Source organism: Danio aesculapii, chromosome 7 (genome assembly GCF_903798145.1).
Source record: "Danio aesculapii chromosome 7, fDanAes4.1, whole genome shotgun sequence".
Classification (NCBI taxonomy): Eukaryota; Metazoa; Chordata; class Actinopteri; order Cypriniformes; family Danionidae; genus Danio; species Danio aesculapii.
Genome location: NC_079441.1, coordinates 73,271,912 through 73,284,108, shown reverse-complemented (window position 1 = coordinate 73,284,108; position 12,197 = coordinate 73,271,912). Strand labels below are relative to the sequence as shown.

At 41.4% G+C, this 12,197-nt stretch overlaps 1 protein-coding gene across 1 annotated transcript in view; it reads right to left on the bottom strand.

Annotated features, from left to right (window-relative positions):
- Positions 1-12,197, bottom strand: part of arhgef40 (Rho guanine nucleotide exchange factor (GEF) 40) — a 59,564-nt gene that overhangs the window by 14,687 nt on the left and 32,680 nt on the right. The window contains exons 16-20 of the mRNA XM_056462487.1: positions 11,540-11,731; positions 8,968-9,468; positions 7,125-7,513; positions 5,118-5,367; positions 1,511-1,600 (exon numbers count right to left, since the gene is read on the bottom strand). Coding sequence (XP_056318462.1) covers positions 1,511-1,600; positions 5,118-5,367; positions 7,125-7,513; positions 8,968-9,468; positions 11,540-11,731 — 1,422 coding nt within the window. The remainder of the gene's footprint in view (positions 1-1,510; positions 1,601-5,117; positions 5,368-7,124; positions 7,514-8,967; positions 9,469-11,539; positions 11,732-12,197) is intronic.

Sequence of the window (12,197 nt, the reverse complement as noted above, 5' to 3'; positions counted from 1 at the left end):
GGCTGTTTTTGCCCCATTGGCTTCCATTATAAACACATTTATAGATTGCGAAGGCATGACAGCATATAATCATGCACTCTTCATTGTTGGTGTTTTTCCCTGTTGAGAAGAGGCACGATTTGTCAACTATTAACTAAATATTCCAGTTTTTCTCAGTCGCTTTAGTCCATTTCTCAGATCTCAGATCAGAATTCCCTGTTCAATCACCTGTGCACATTAGAAAAGCAGTTTCTCATTCCTTTAAACAAGTTGCAAATGCTTGCGTACATCCATGCAATTGATCATGTGCAATTATCTGCTCGTTCCTACATTATCAATTGCTTATGTCATGTTAATCAAAATTTATTATTTTGGTCTCTATTGAATAGTCCCCCCCCCCCCCCCCACAACATTAAATCAATTGTTCATGGCACGTCTTTACATGCAGAATAGCTGAACAAGTTGTCATAATATTTTAATTATGCATTTCCACTGGACTTTTTGTTCTAAATCTGTCTAGAATTGGTCAATCTCTCACAGGTGAATCTTGGCTTTTTTCTAATAAAGGTGTATCTGAAAGGAGATTGTCCTGTGTTTACATTTGTTTAGTTTTTTTATTTGTGTTATTCAGTGCTGTCTTTTCCTTTCTGTATCACCACGACAGTATCTGGCAACAGATTACAGTACAAAGACTAAAACAACTAATAGTTTACATCAGAACAGCTCTACAGAGTACAGTTATATTGACAACATGACTAAGTAATTTGACTGTCTTATCCATCACAATGACAGCAGGACTTGTCATTCTGACGACACTGACACATTCACTGACACAGAAATTCAGTTTTGAGAGATGAACTAAGGAATTTGAGCAATTTTTTGACCTATTTGTCGTGCTGTTTTGAGAAATGCACTTACTGTTTTGCTAATTTAAAATCTGATCTGGGAAATATACCAAAGCGACAGAGAAAAACTGTAAATATCATATTGGAGAAAGATAAAAACTCTGACGGCTTATTAAACAACTGACCCGTCACAGCAGAAAAATCTAAACATAATATAAAAATCTATACTTGCATTTATTTGTTCATTCATGCCCTTTCAGCTGCAACCCAGCACTGGGAAACACCCATACACACACTAATCCACTACAGCCAATTTAGTTCATCAATTCCCCTATAGCGCATGTGTTTGGAGTGAAACCGGAGCACCCAGAGGAAACCCACGCCAACACCGGGAGAACATGCAAACTCCACACAGAAATGCCAACTGACCCAGCCGGGACTCGAACCGGCTATCTTCTTGCTGTGAGGCGACAGTGCTAACCACTGAGCCATTTTCCTGACTTCATGTCTGCTTTTGTATGAAATCAGTGTGTTATTTGTACAGAAGTTATTCGCTATTTCCCTGTAGAGTGCTCAGATTGATCGGGGAGCGCATGTCGGACAGTGAGAAAAGGGGCGGGGCTTACTAAAGGGTCATTTACATAAAACGAGATTGAGAGCCGAATCATTCATGAATCTTTTCTTACCTTGAAGAAATCAGCAGCCTGACTGATGATCAGAGCATCCGACTCCGGCCTCATGCGGATATAGTGGGAATACAGAAGAAACTGATCCTTCTGTGGAGAGACAGCATTCATAATTCATAACAACACCTCACAGCTTTATTGATTTTCCTATTGAAACTGCAAAAAATGCTTATCTTACTCAGAGTTTCTGTCTTGTTTCTAGTCTGGATATCTACAAACTCTTAAATTAAAGCGTTTTCTAGACAAGCAAAAAGTATAGTCTTGTTTTTAGAAATAAAGAGTCAAAATTAAGAGGAGTTTTTGTTTACAGGCTAAATAATCTGCCAATGGGGAAGAGAAATAATCCAGTTTTCACTTCAGAAGATAAGTCAAACCAGGCTCATTCTGAGAACTTAGTCCCGTGGACGTTTCTGGAGACCATGAAATACGTAGCCGGGGGTACATAGGGCTGCATTTCATTTTTTTAAGCGAACGCTGCGGGGCGATGTGACGCTGTTCCCTTCGGCACTTGCCGGCCGGCCAGCAGGCCGCTCGCCTCCGTGTGGAGGGCTTTCCCGCTGCAACCAGTTTGTCCGGTTAGCTCTTCGTGTACTCTGGCGGACTTGAGGCACAGAGAGGGGCTGACCACGACGCCGACGACTGGGTTCGAGTCCAGGGAAGTGCAGTTCCAGAAATCAGGTAAGAAAACAAAAACAAAATCCAAAAAAATGAAGCGAACAAGTTCATCACAGGGTGAGAATGTGGTCAACATCCGAAAACGTGGTAAAAATCATACGAGGGCTTTTCTTTTTCTGGATGGCTTTTGTGAATCGTCGTTGGTTGGGTTTAGGGACGGAGGAGGGTGGGTCAGCCGATTGGCCGGTCGCACGGTCAATCATTCTGTCATCCAGGCAGACGGCGGAAGGTCGCTCCACAGCAGCCTCTAGCGGGTTTACGCGAGAACGGCGCGGGAAAAAGCGCGCACAGCGGCCTCTCGCGGATTCGCGAAAACAAAGACTGCAAAAATACGTACCTCCCGGGACGTATTTCGTGGTCTCCAGAAACGTCCCCAGGACTACATTCTCAGAATGAGCCTGGTTGCGATAATTTGACTTCCCCCAATGGCAGATTATTTAGCTTGTTTTAAACAAAAAACTCCCCTTAAGTTTGACTCTTATTTCTGAAAACAACACCATATTTTTTTCCTCGTCTATAAAATGCTTCTGGATTCAAGACTTTTTTAGATAACTGGACTAGAAACGAGACAAAGTTTGCAACAATATGATCACATTATAATTCTAACTGTACGCTCACATAGAAAGCGGCAAGAGCATCAAAGTAGCACTTTCAAAGGAGCAACGCCGCAGGTCTTCGCCGATGTGGGCGTCGAGGAGACTTGAAATCAAGTCAACTTTATGGTAATGAGCTATGACGTTATGTTCGACAGCACGCAATCAGAATGAAGTCGTCCAGTGCTTGAGAGGAGTTCAGAGAACACAGACCTGTGAACTTTGGTTCCGACCACAGTTGTTTCTAACGGTTTGATTATTGCGATCACCGGATTTCCAATTATCTGCAATGTTTTCTTACAGGAACATACAATAAAAACAAGTTATTGGCGAGTTACAGATGTGAATTAATGTTATATTTTCACTTTAAAAAAGCAGGAATCTCATGCGACAGTCAAAACAGTATTGCTGCTTCAGAATATTTCAGACATATTAGATAATTAAGTTGAGCAAATCGGCCCCAGATTAATAAAGGGATTAAGAGACAGCTCTGCATGGTCAAGCACCCCTATATATTCAAGATCTGTTACGTATTCACTCATGTAGCCGGTCTCTGAGGGCTTCTGGCACACCTGTTAGCCATATTCAGAACTCTAGGTGACTAAAGGTGACCGTGCCTTCTGTGTGGTGGACCCAAGGCTCTGGAACTCTCTCCCTAAAGCACTGAGAAATCTGAGATCAGTGAACTTTTTAAAGAGCATTTAAGGATCTTTTTGGTCAAGCTTTTAATTAACAGTATTAGTGTTTCTGTATTTGCATTTTTAACTTGTTTTAACATGATTTCTCTTATTGATATGTGTTCTTTTACTTGTTTTCTCTTATTGTAAAGCATTTTGTGACTCAATGTCTGGGAAAGGGGCTATAGAAATAAACCCGTTCTTACTTACTTTCGTACTTACTTTCGTACTTACTTACTTTCGTACTTACTTTCGTGCTTACTTTCGTACTTACTTACTTTCGTACGTTCGTACTTACTTACTTTCGTACTTACTTACTTTCGTACTTACTTTCGTTCGTATTTTTGTACTTACTTTCGTACTAACTTACTTTCGTACTTACTTTCGTACTTACTTACTTACTTTCGTTCGTACTTACTTTCGTTCGTATTTTCGTACTTACTTACTTTCGTACTTACTTTCGTACTTACTTACTTTCGTTTGTACTTACGTTCGTATTTTCGTACTTACTTTCGTACTTACTTTCGTACTTACTTTCGTACGTACTTTCGTACGTACTTTCGTACTTACTTACTTACTTACTTACTTACTTACTTACTTACTTACTTACTTACTTACTTAGCCGAAAAGAAAATAAATGAAAGAATGAATATTAACAACTGACTGTTATCATTTCAAATATAAATAGAGTCTTGCTAAACGTTTTATTGAGAAGTATTGTTGGCGATTGGATCGATTGGGTAGCTTTTTATAAACAAATGAAAATTAAGACCCGTTTAAATTGATTTAAGACCTACAAGACACTATTTCAGTGAACTTCAGAACTTTTAAGGCCTAAAAATATATATATATATATATATATATATATATATATTTTATTTTAAGAGCTTTTGAGAGTTTTTAAGACCCCGCTGACACCCTGTATTAAAATTTTGGAAATATACAGACAGTTGCTAATCTTTTGTAGAATTGTCGCTAACAATTCTGCCTCTAATAACATAATCAAATATTATCATTATTATTATTATCGCCTTTGTTTTACCAGGACATTAAAAGATTGAACCAGGAAGAATTTTAAACAAAGATGTTTATATTTGGTTACTAAACAAGTTCATCTAGAGCAGGGGTCACCAAACTTGTTCCTGGAGGGCCGGTGTCTTGCAGATTTTAGCTCCAACTCTAATCAAACACACCTGAACGAGCTAATCAAGGTCTTACTAGGTATACTTGAAACACCCAGGCAGGTGTGTTGAGGCAAGTTGGAGCTAAACCCTGCAGGGACACCAGCCCTCCTGGACCGAGATTGGTGACCCCTGATCTAGAGGGTTTATGAATTTTATTATTATTTTTTACTTTATTTTCCACTTATTTAAATATCTTTCTGTCCTCCTGTGTTGGTATGTCTGTATGTAGACCGAGCTCCTGAAAACCACCTAAAAATCTATGGTGTGTTTGCGCACATTGCGCTTATTCTGATTCTGAATTGTGAAAAGGGTCCTGTCCCGAATAGCACACCCACTCTGAAGCCACAGTGCTCACGATACGCACTTTCTACCCAATAATCCAAGAGTTATATCACATCATAGAAACGTAGACTTCGAGAGCTGTGAGAGTTTAGGGTGTGATTTGGGACAGGGTGTTGTATCATGAGGTGTCACTCACGTATTTGGTGAAGCAGTCGGTCTGCTGGAGGGTCTGGGAGAGTGCGCCCTCCATGGCCGGCAGGAGTAACTGCGAGTGGAACGCAGAGAGGCTTTTCCAGTTACAGAAAAGCGACTCAGTTTTTCCTCTCAGAGCGGACGGGGCGTCAGGAGACTCCAGGAGGGGCAGGTAGTTTTCCTCCACACCTTTAAGAACAGCCACGTACTGTCTCTCTGTGCTGACCAGCCGACACCACTGCAGATACAGCTTACTGCGGTAAACACAGATACAAGGAGATGACGAGATGTGCTTAAAGGAACGTACAAACTCAAAACATGAGTAAAAGGAATTTGTGTAACACTTTAAAGGGTCACGAAACATCAAAACACACTGTTTGAGATGTTGACACTCATATATATATGGCCCACGCTGCTATAAACACTATTAGGACACATATATTTCACAAAAGAGTGAAAACTGGTTGTTTTTGGGTTATTTCGAGTAATCTGCGATTAGATCCTTACGTGTATTCCAGCGTGGAGAGTGGATGTCTGTGCTGGCGCGTACAATGTGACATGATTAAGTGTGCAGCATTAATTCATGAGAAAGACTTGGTTCAAACCAATCAGCATGCTTTATTGTGAATGAGGTGCAACTTAATTAATATGCATGATAGCTCTGAAGACTGTTTTTACCTGTTAAAGTGTTCAGACGGCAGAGAGACGCCATGTTGTGTTGCCAAAACAAGTGGAAGAAGAAGAATTGTTAAGAGACACGGGTCGTCAGTGTTGTGTTTATAAATGTGCTGCAATGAAGATTTTGTTTTCATTTCCCCGCTAAGACAGCGCAGCTGGACTCACGTGTGGACTACAGTGCACGCCACAGAAATACATTTATACGCAAGGATAATTTTTTTACCCGAGAGCTTTTTTGCATCTGGAAATGGTGAAATCCGTGGGGGCATGCATAAAACGTTCCTGAATGAAAGTGAAAGTGCCAAACTGCTGTTAAAGTTGACAAATTAATAATTTGGCAAACAATTCGATTACTGATGTCCATGTAAATACAGTCGCTGTCTTTCTCCCCTGCGTCTGTGTTTGTGTTTGTTTTGCCTCTGTGAAAATCAGCGCGTGACCAAACGAAACTCCCATTTTTATGCAAAACCTTCCTTCTTTCCCTCTCCCGACACTCCCACCTAAACAAAGCTGGACACGCCCACTTAATGTTAGTTCATATTAACTCATGCTGCATTATCTATGCATAGTGTTAACAAACACAACTTTGGATTTTAATAATGCAGGGGTGGACGAATGAGTGTGGCCAATTGTAGACTCAGAAATAAACGCCCATTCCTCTGATTGGCTAATATTTTGCACTTTTAACAGGACTGAACAGGTGGTGTAGAATAAGTGAGTGCTGATCTTCTGTGGAGGCGGGGCTTATCCTCACTATTACATCATAGAGATGAATATTCCAGAACCTGTTGTTTTGACAGATTTCCTTCAATATAAGCCATTTTTAAAGACATGACGAAGTTTTGAGTTCTGAAACTTACACAATGTTTTTTACAGTCTAATGACCACTTATGTGTCAGAAGATTAAGGCATTTGTAAATTCTCATTTCATGACCCCTTTAAATGTGGGTACCATGCTGTCCATGTGTTACAGAAAACCTCTACAATAGCTTGTTGTGTTAGGGGTAAGTTTGGCCCACATATTATTATTAATATTTATTTCAAAATTAGCTAAACAACAGTATTTTGGATGTTTTTTTTCAAGGATGTCTTGTAGTGTCTTGTGTTTTGGGGGTTCTCCGTGGATATCAGGCCATTATCATTGAGTTATATTGCTGGTGTGTTGCTGGGACTGTTATGATCTTGGCGGTTCCCAAGTCTAAAGGGAGATTCTTAAGATATTAGGATATTACTGCCTTAAAATGGATGCGCTTTTGATCTTAGTAGAATCCACGGCAATGATATAAGCTAGTTGTTGTGTTGCTACAGTATGTGGTCTGTTTTTGAACCCCACCTCTGTGCAGTGACTCCAGCTCTCTCCATCCCCGTCCCTCTCTCAGTGCGGTTTAGCAGTACGTGTTGGCGTGTGAAGCCTGTATGATCGGCCACTTCTTTACTGCTGACCTCCACTCCTCTGATCAGCACTCCCCCACCTCCTGCTTCTCCCCCAGCTCCACCTCCAGCCGGATCCCTCCATCCCGGAACCGCTGTTGCCACCCCCGCAGTGAGGATTGGATCTGTCATAGCTTTACGGCCCAGCCAGGACAGCGGAGACGACTGGCCGGAAGTGGACTCGGTGGGTTTAGGTGTGGCTCCTGCACGTCGAGGGGCTAACAGAGCCTGGAGGTCAAAACTGGGATGCCGCTTTCGAGGGGGTTTGGGAGGGAGCGGTGCATCTGTGGGCTACAACAATACAACTGTATGTAGTTTTGACATTAAAGATGCACATGCAAGGCACTAAATGAACACCCAACTAACGGCAAATGCAAATAAATCTGGCAACTTGGTTATTATTAGAGTGAGTTACTGGAGCTGATAGGCACGATTATATAGGCGTTTTCAAAGCTGTTGCTACATGATTGCTAGAGTGCTGTAGGAGATTCTGCATCTGAAATCTCATACTTCCATACTATATAGTACGCTAAAAACAGCAAGCAAGCCAAGTTATGTCAGGATTCAGAGTATTAAAAAAACAGTATGCAAGAAGTACCCGGATGACCTACTACTTTCAGCAAGATTCTGAAGTGTGCATCCGATGGACACTATGCTATCCCATGATGCCCCACAAGAGAATTCATGATGTGAGTGATGCAACCTAATTGACGTGTGTACATCAGGTCATAATGACAATTGCCAGACCTTGTATGTTCGAGTTCCATTCATACTACTCACATTCATACTTTATAGACTGTACTTTTCTAATGGCCGAGTAGTAAATTCTAAGCCAAATGTAGTATCTACTCGAGTTGTAGACAAGTTCGGACGCATCCAGTGTAATTAGACAGTTCCTGATGGGTTTACTGGAAGGAACCATCTTGCTATGCTATTCCAAATGATTCCTAGTGTATAACTGGTATGAATTTACAGTTGCTCATCTAACAGATGCTTTATTCAAAGGGACTTACAAGTGAGGACAAATAAAGTACCTCAAATCATCAGAGTGTCCTTCAGGTGGTTTGTCAAGTCCACTCACTTGTGGAGCACACTAATAATTGGAAGATGTTGTCAGAAACATGGAGTGTTGATAAGTGTCTGGTGCATATGGAGAGGAGAGAGTGTCACTTACAAGTGATTTCTAGAAAATTGCTATGCACTTATTAGTGGTACTGAGTGGTATTGAATACCTGATTCCCATGGTGCAGCTAAGAGGGTGCCCTAAAGTTGCTAATGTGTTGCTAGGGAGTTGCTAGATAGTTTCTTGGGAGGTTCTGGGATTGTTGCTAATAACAACTTGTTTATAGATAATTTCCATGGTGTTCTGTGTGGATACCATGGTATTGGTATGTGGTTGCAAGGTCATTGGTTTACAATTTTAGATGATTCCAAGTTATAAATAACAAGCTTATTGACAATTTAAAGCATGCTAGAACCCAACAACACTGCAAAACTGGCTGTCCAACTAATGTCAAGTGTCTTGAATTACTGTCCCACTGTAGAATGGCAAACAGTGGCTGCCAAGGTGTTTCTATGCAGTTGCTAAGGTGCTACCAAGTGATCAATGGTTTCAAGGGAGCTGTTAGATCGCTGTTAGGGTGTTGGAATATGGTTGCTAGGTTAGTTTTTGCACTTCTTCAATGCTATTTATTCTGGATGCTGATCACATGACTGCGACTCTGTCTTCAAGCATGCACACTTACATTTTTCTTGGCCGGGTGCAGCAGATTCTGCAGAAACTTCCCTCCTCCTGGATTCACCCCTTCTTTCTTCTTCTCCTCTCCGATCTTGAGCGTTGAGCAGTTTTGTGGCCTAAAAAGTGACGCCAGTGACCCCCAGGACTGCATGCCCCCCTCTCCTCCAGGGCACCAGTCGGGCTCGATCTCGCCTTCTAAATCCCCCAGACTGGAGGTGCTGCTGGGAGCAGGAGTCCTCCATCTGCCCCCAAGGTCCGGCTCCTGACCCTGGGCCACAGACGAGCCTCTCTCTGCCTGGAGGATTCGGCTCTTGAACTCCGCCAGGGTTTTCTGGTAGCGCTCCAGAGTCTGAGACCAGAGATCCAGCAAAGCACCTCCGCCCAGATCCAGAGCCAGAGCTCGAGCGTCCTGGAAGCGTGACGGAGGGATGGGAGGCAGAGATGAAAGAGGAGAGGAAGACGAGGATGATGGAGAGGAGGACGACACCACGTCACACCATTGAGACGCCTGCAGGGAGGAATGGACAATTACTGGTGTAAGTGTAAAGGCTGATTTATACTTCTGCGGAGCGCACACGTATGGTCCGGTGCAGCCTTTGCGCAGTCGCAAAACCCTCGCTGTGGCTGACGCACACCTCTCAAAAAAGATGACTACACGTTGCGACAACTTTGTGATTTGTCGGCTTGGTAGCTGTGACCAGTGTGGGTGGGGCCAAGAGCTGCACAAACCCGTCAGAGCAAGTGTTTACAAGTGTGGAGTCCTGTGAAGGAGCTCCAGATGGAAACTTTTGTTTTGTTTAAAATTAAGGTTGTGGCACATCTGCTGGTTCCCGCCTCAGAATGAGCGAGTTTTGAGCTACTTCTACATTAAGGTGGCGTTCAGAAAAAACAAAACACCCATGAAGAAACTTGACACAGATGAACATAAACACCTACTGCCAGCTAGTGTTTCGGAAGTGTCATTGCAGAGCAACACAAACAGCATGCAGAAGTATAAATGCACGACTACGCAAAAGGTCACGGTGATCACTCGATGCTGAAGTATAAACCAGCCTTGAATGTGTGTGTGTGTGTGTATTGTGGTGGAGAGTCAACCTTGGCATGAAAAAAATTACGTATTCGCCAAAATGGCAAAACCGCTTCTTTGTTTGTTTGTTTGTTTGTTTGTTTTTTGTGTAGGCTTGTGTTTTACAGTGCTTTAAAAATATCTCTGTCTCTAAAAATGTTTCTGTCAATGTTTTCAAACAATTATATTTGATTTACAAAAGTCACACAAGTGGAAACTTTACATCCGTCACATCCATAACAAGGGTTTTTCCTTATGAATGCATAACTGTAAAGTCAAATAAAATCAATCATTTTGTTCTATAGACAGCCAACTCTTACCCTTTTGATTAGCATTATTTCGTTCAGGTTGTGCAGTTTAATTCACAGAATTTCTACAAAGTATGTGGTGTACTGTAAACTCATGTTTATTTTCCGCATTTAAAACGTAAAATATGTTTACAGATTGATATTCTTCTGCTTCCATAACTCTGTGGTTAGCTGTTTTGGAAAATATAAACAGATGTTTTGAGATTGTACTGCAAATGTCATATCCATAACGCTGGAATTGCTCATCTATATATATATGTATATATATAGCATTGACATGGAGAGCCTAAAGTGACGTGCAAATAATTAAAAACAATGAAGATTTTCACTTGCACATGTGATATGTGTGTGATATGTACACGATATGTGTTGTGTGCAAGCAATATGCACACGATATGCATGTACGTCACCTTTTCTTCATTTTATCTTAATGCAAATCAATAATAACAGCATGTAAAGCATCTTGTAAAGCATTTTAAATGATTTGCTCTCTTAAAACAAATTCACTCCTAAAAGTAATAAATAAACAATATTTCATTTTTAAAACAAAGTCTTTACCCTGTTCGACTGCTAGACTGCTCCATGATTGAGGGCGGGGGACACATTTGCACAGATGTACATAACAATTACGCTAAACTTTTATTTCTTAGACCTGTCTCGGTCCAGGAGGGCCGGTGTCCCTGCAGGGTTTAGCTCCAACTTGCCTCAACACACCTGCCTGGGTGTTTCAAGTATACCTAGTAAGACCTTGATTAGCTTGTTCAGGTGTGTTTGATTAGGGTTGGAACTAAAATCTGCAGGACACCGGCCCTCCAGGAACAAGTTTGGTGACCCCTGTCTTAGACCCTCATCATACAAAATATGATAGAAAACAATGTTTTACATGTAATTTATAGGTATAATGTATACTTCTAGGTATTTATTTGGGGGCCCTCATATTTCCTGGGCCCCTAAGCGCCCTCTTGCCTTGCTTACTGATTAAATCCGCCTTTGGTTCTAACATTAGATTCTTATTGGAAATGCAACCTGTATTAATGTGGTCCACAAATGGGACTGTTTTTTCCCTCTTGTTGATTTGTTTGTGAAACGTCCTCCTCTCAGTACTCTACAGCTGCTCTCACAGATGATTAACGTAAAGAAAGAGGATCTGTACATAATATATACAGGTACATTTGAATAATAATATAATAATATCAATGCTTTACTTCAGTGAGCGTGGACAGCAGCCGCTGAGTGTTGTCCAGTTGTGTCCAGCGGTCCGACAGACAGTGAGACATGTCTCGGACTTTCTCCCGAACTGGAGGCAGTTTTTCCAGCACAGCAGCGAGACCAGACCAGTCCAGCTCAGACCAGCTCTCCACCTCCGCCAGCAGCACTAGTGTCTCACTGTGGAGATCCTAGAAACACCAACACAAGACAGACGATCGCTTAATCTCTTAATGAAGCGCTTTGAAATGTGCATTTTTTTATTCAGTGTTTAACATAATCTTAACTGAAACATGAAGAGAGGGCAGGGCATCAAGTAGCTCCTCCCCTTTTAAAAAAATCAGCCAATAGTGTTTTGTTTTTAATCACTGCTCTGCCAGTGAGAGTGTTTGTGCTCAAGTGCATCAAATGAACAGCCAATGAGATGAAAGGGGCGGGGCATGTCAGACACTAGACAGCATCTAATTGGTCAGAAGATTTGATGAGAAACTGAAGTATGAGGTGACAACAAACAAATCTTGATCGATCGATTAAAAAAACGGACTGATTAATCAAAAATGACTGAAACTAATGATTAACTTAATTAACTAATGATAATAAACTAATTGTGGCTCGACAGACGCCTTAAAAAAGGCAAACTAATGAAACTGGCCTGGA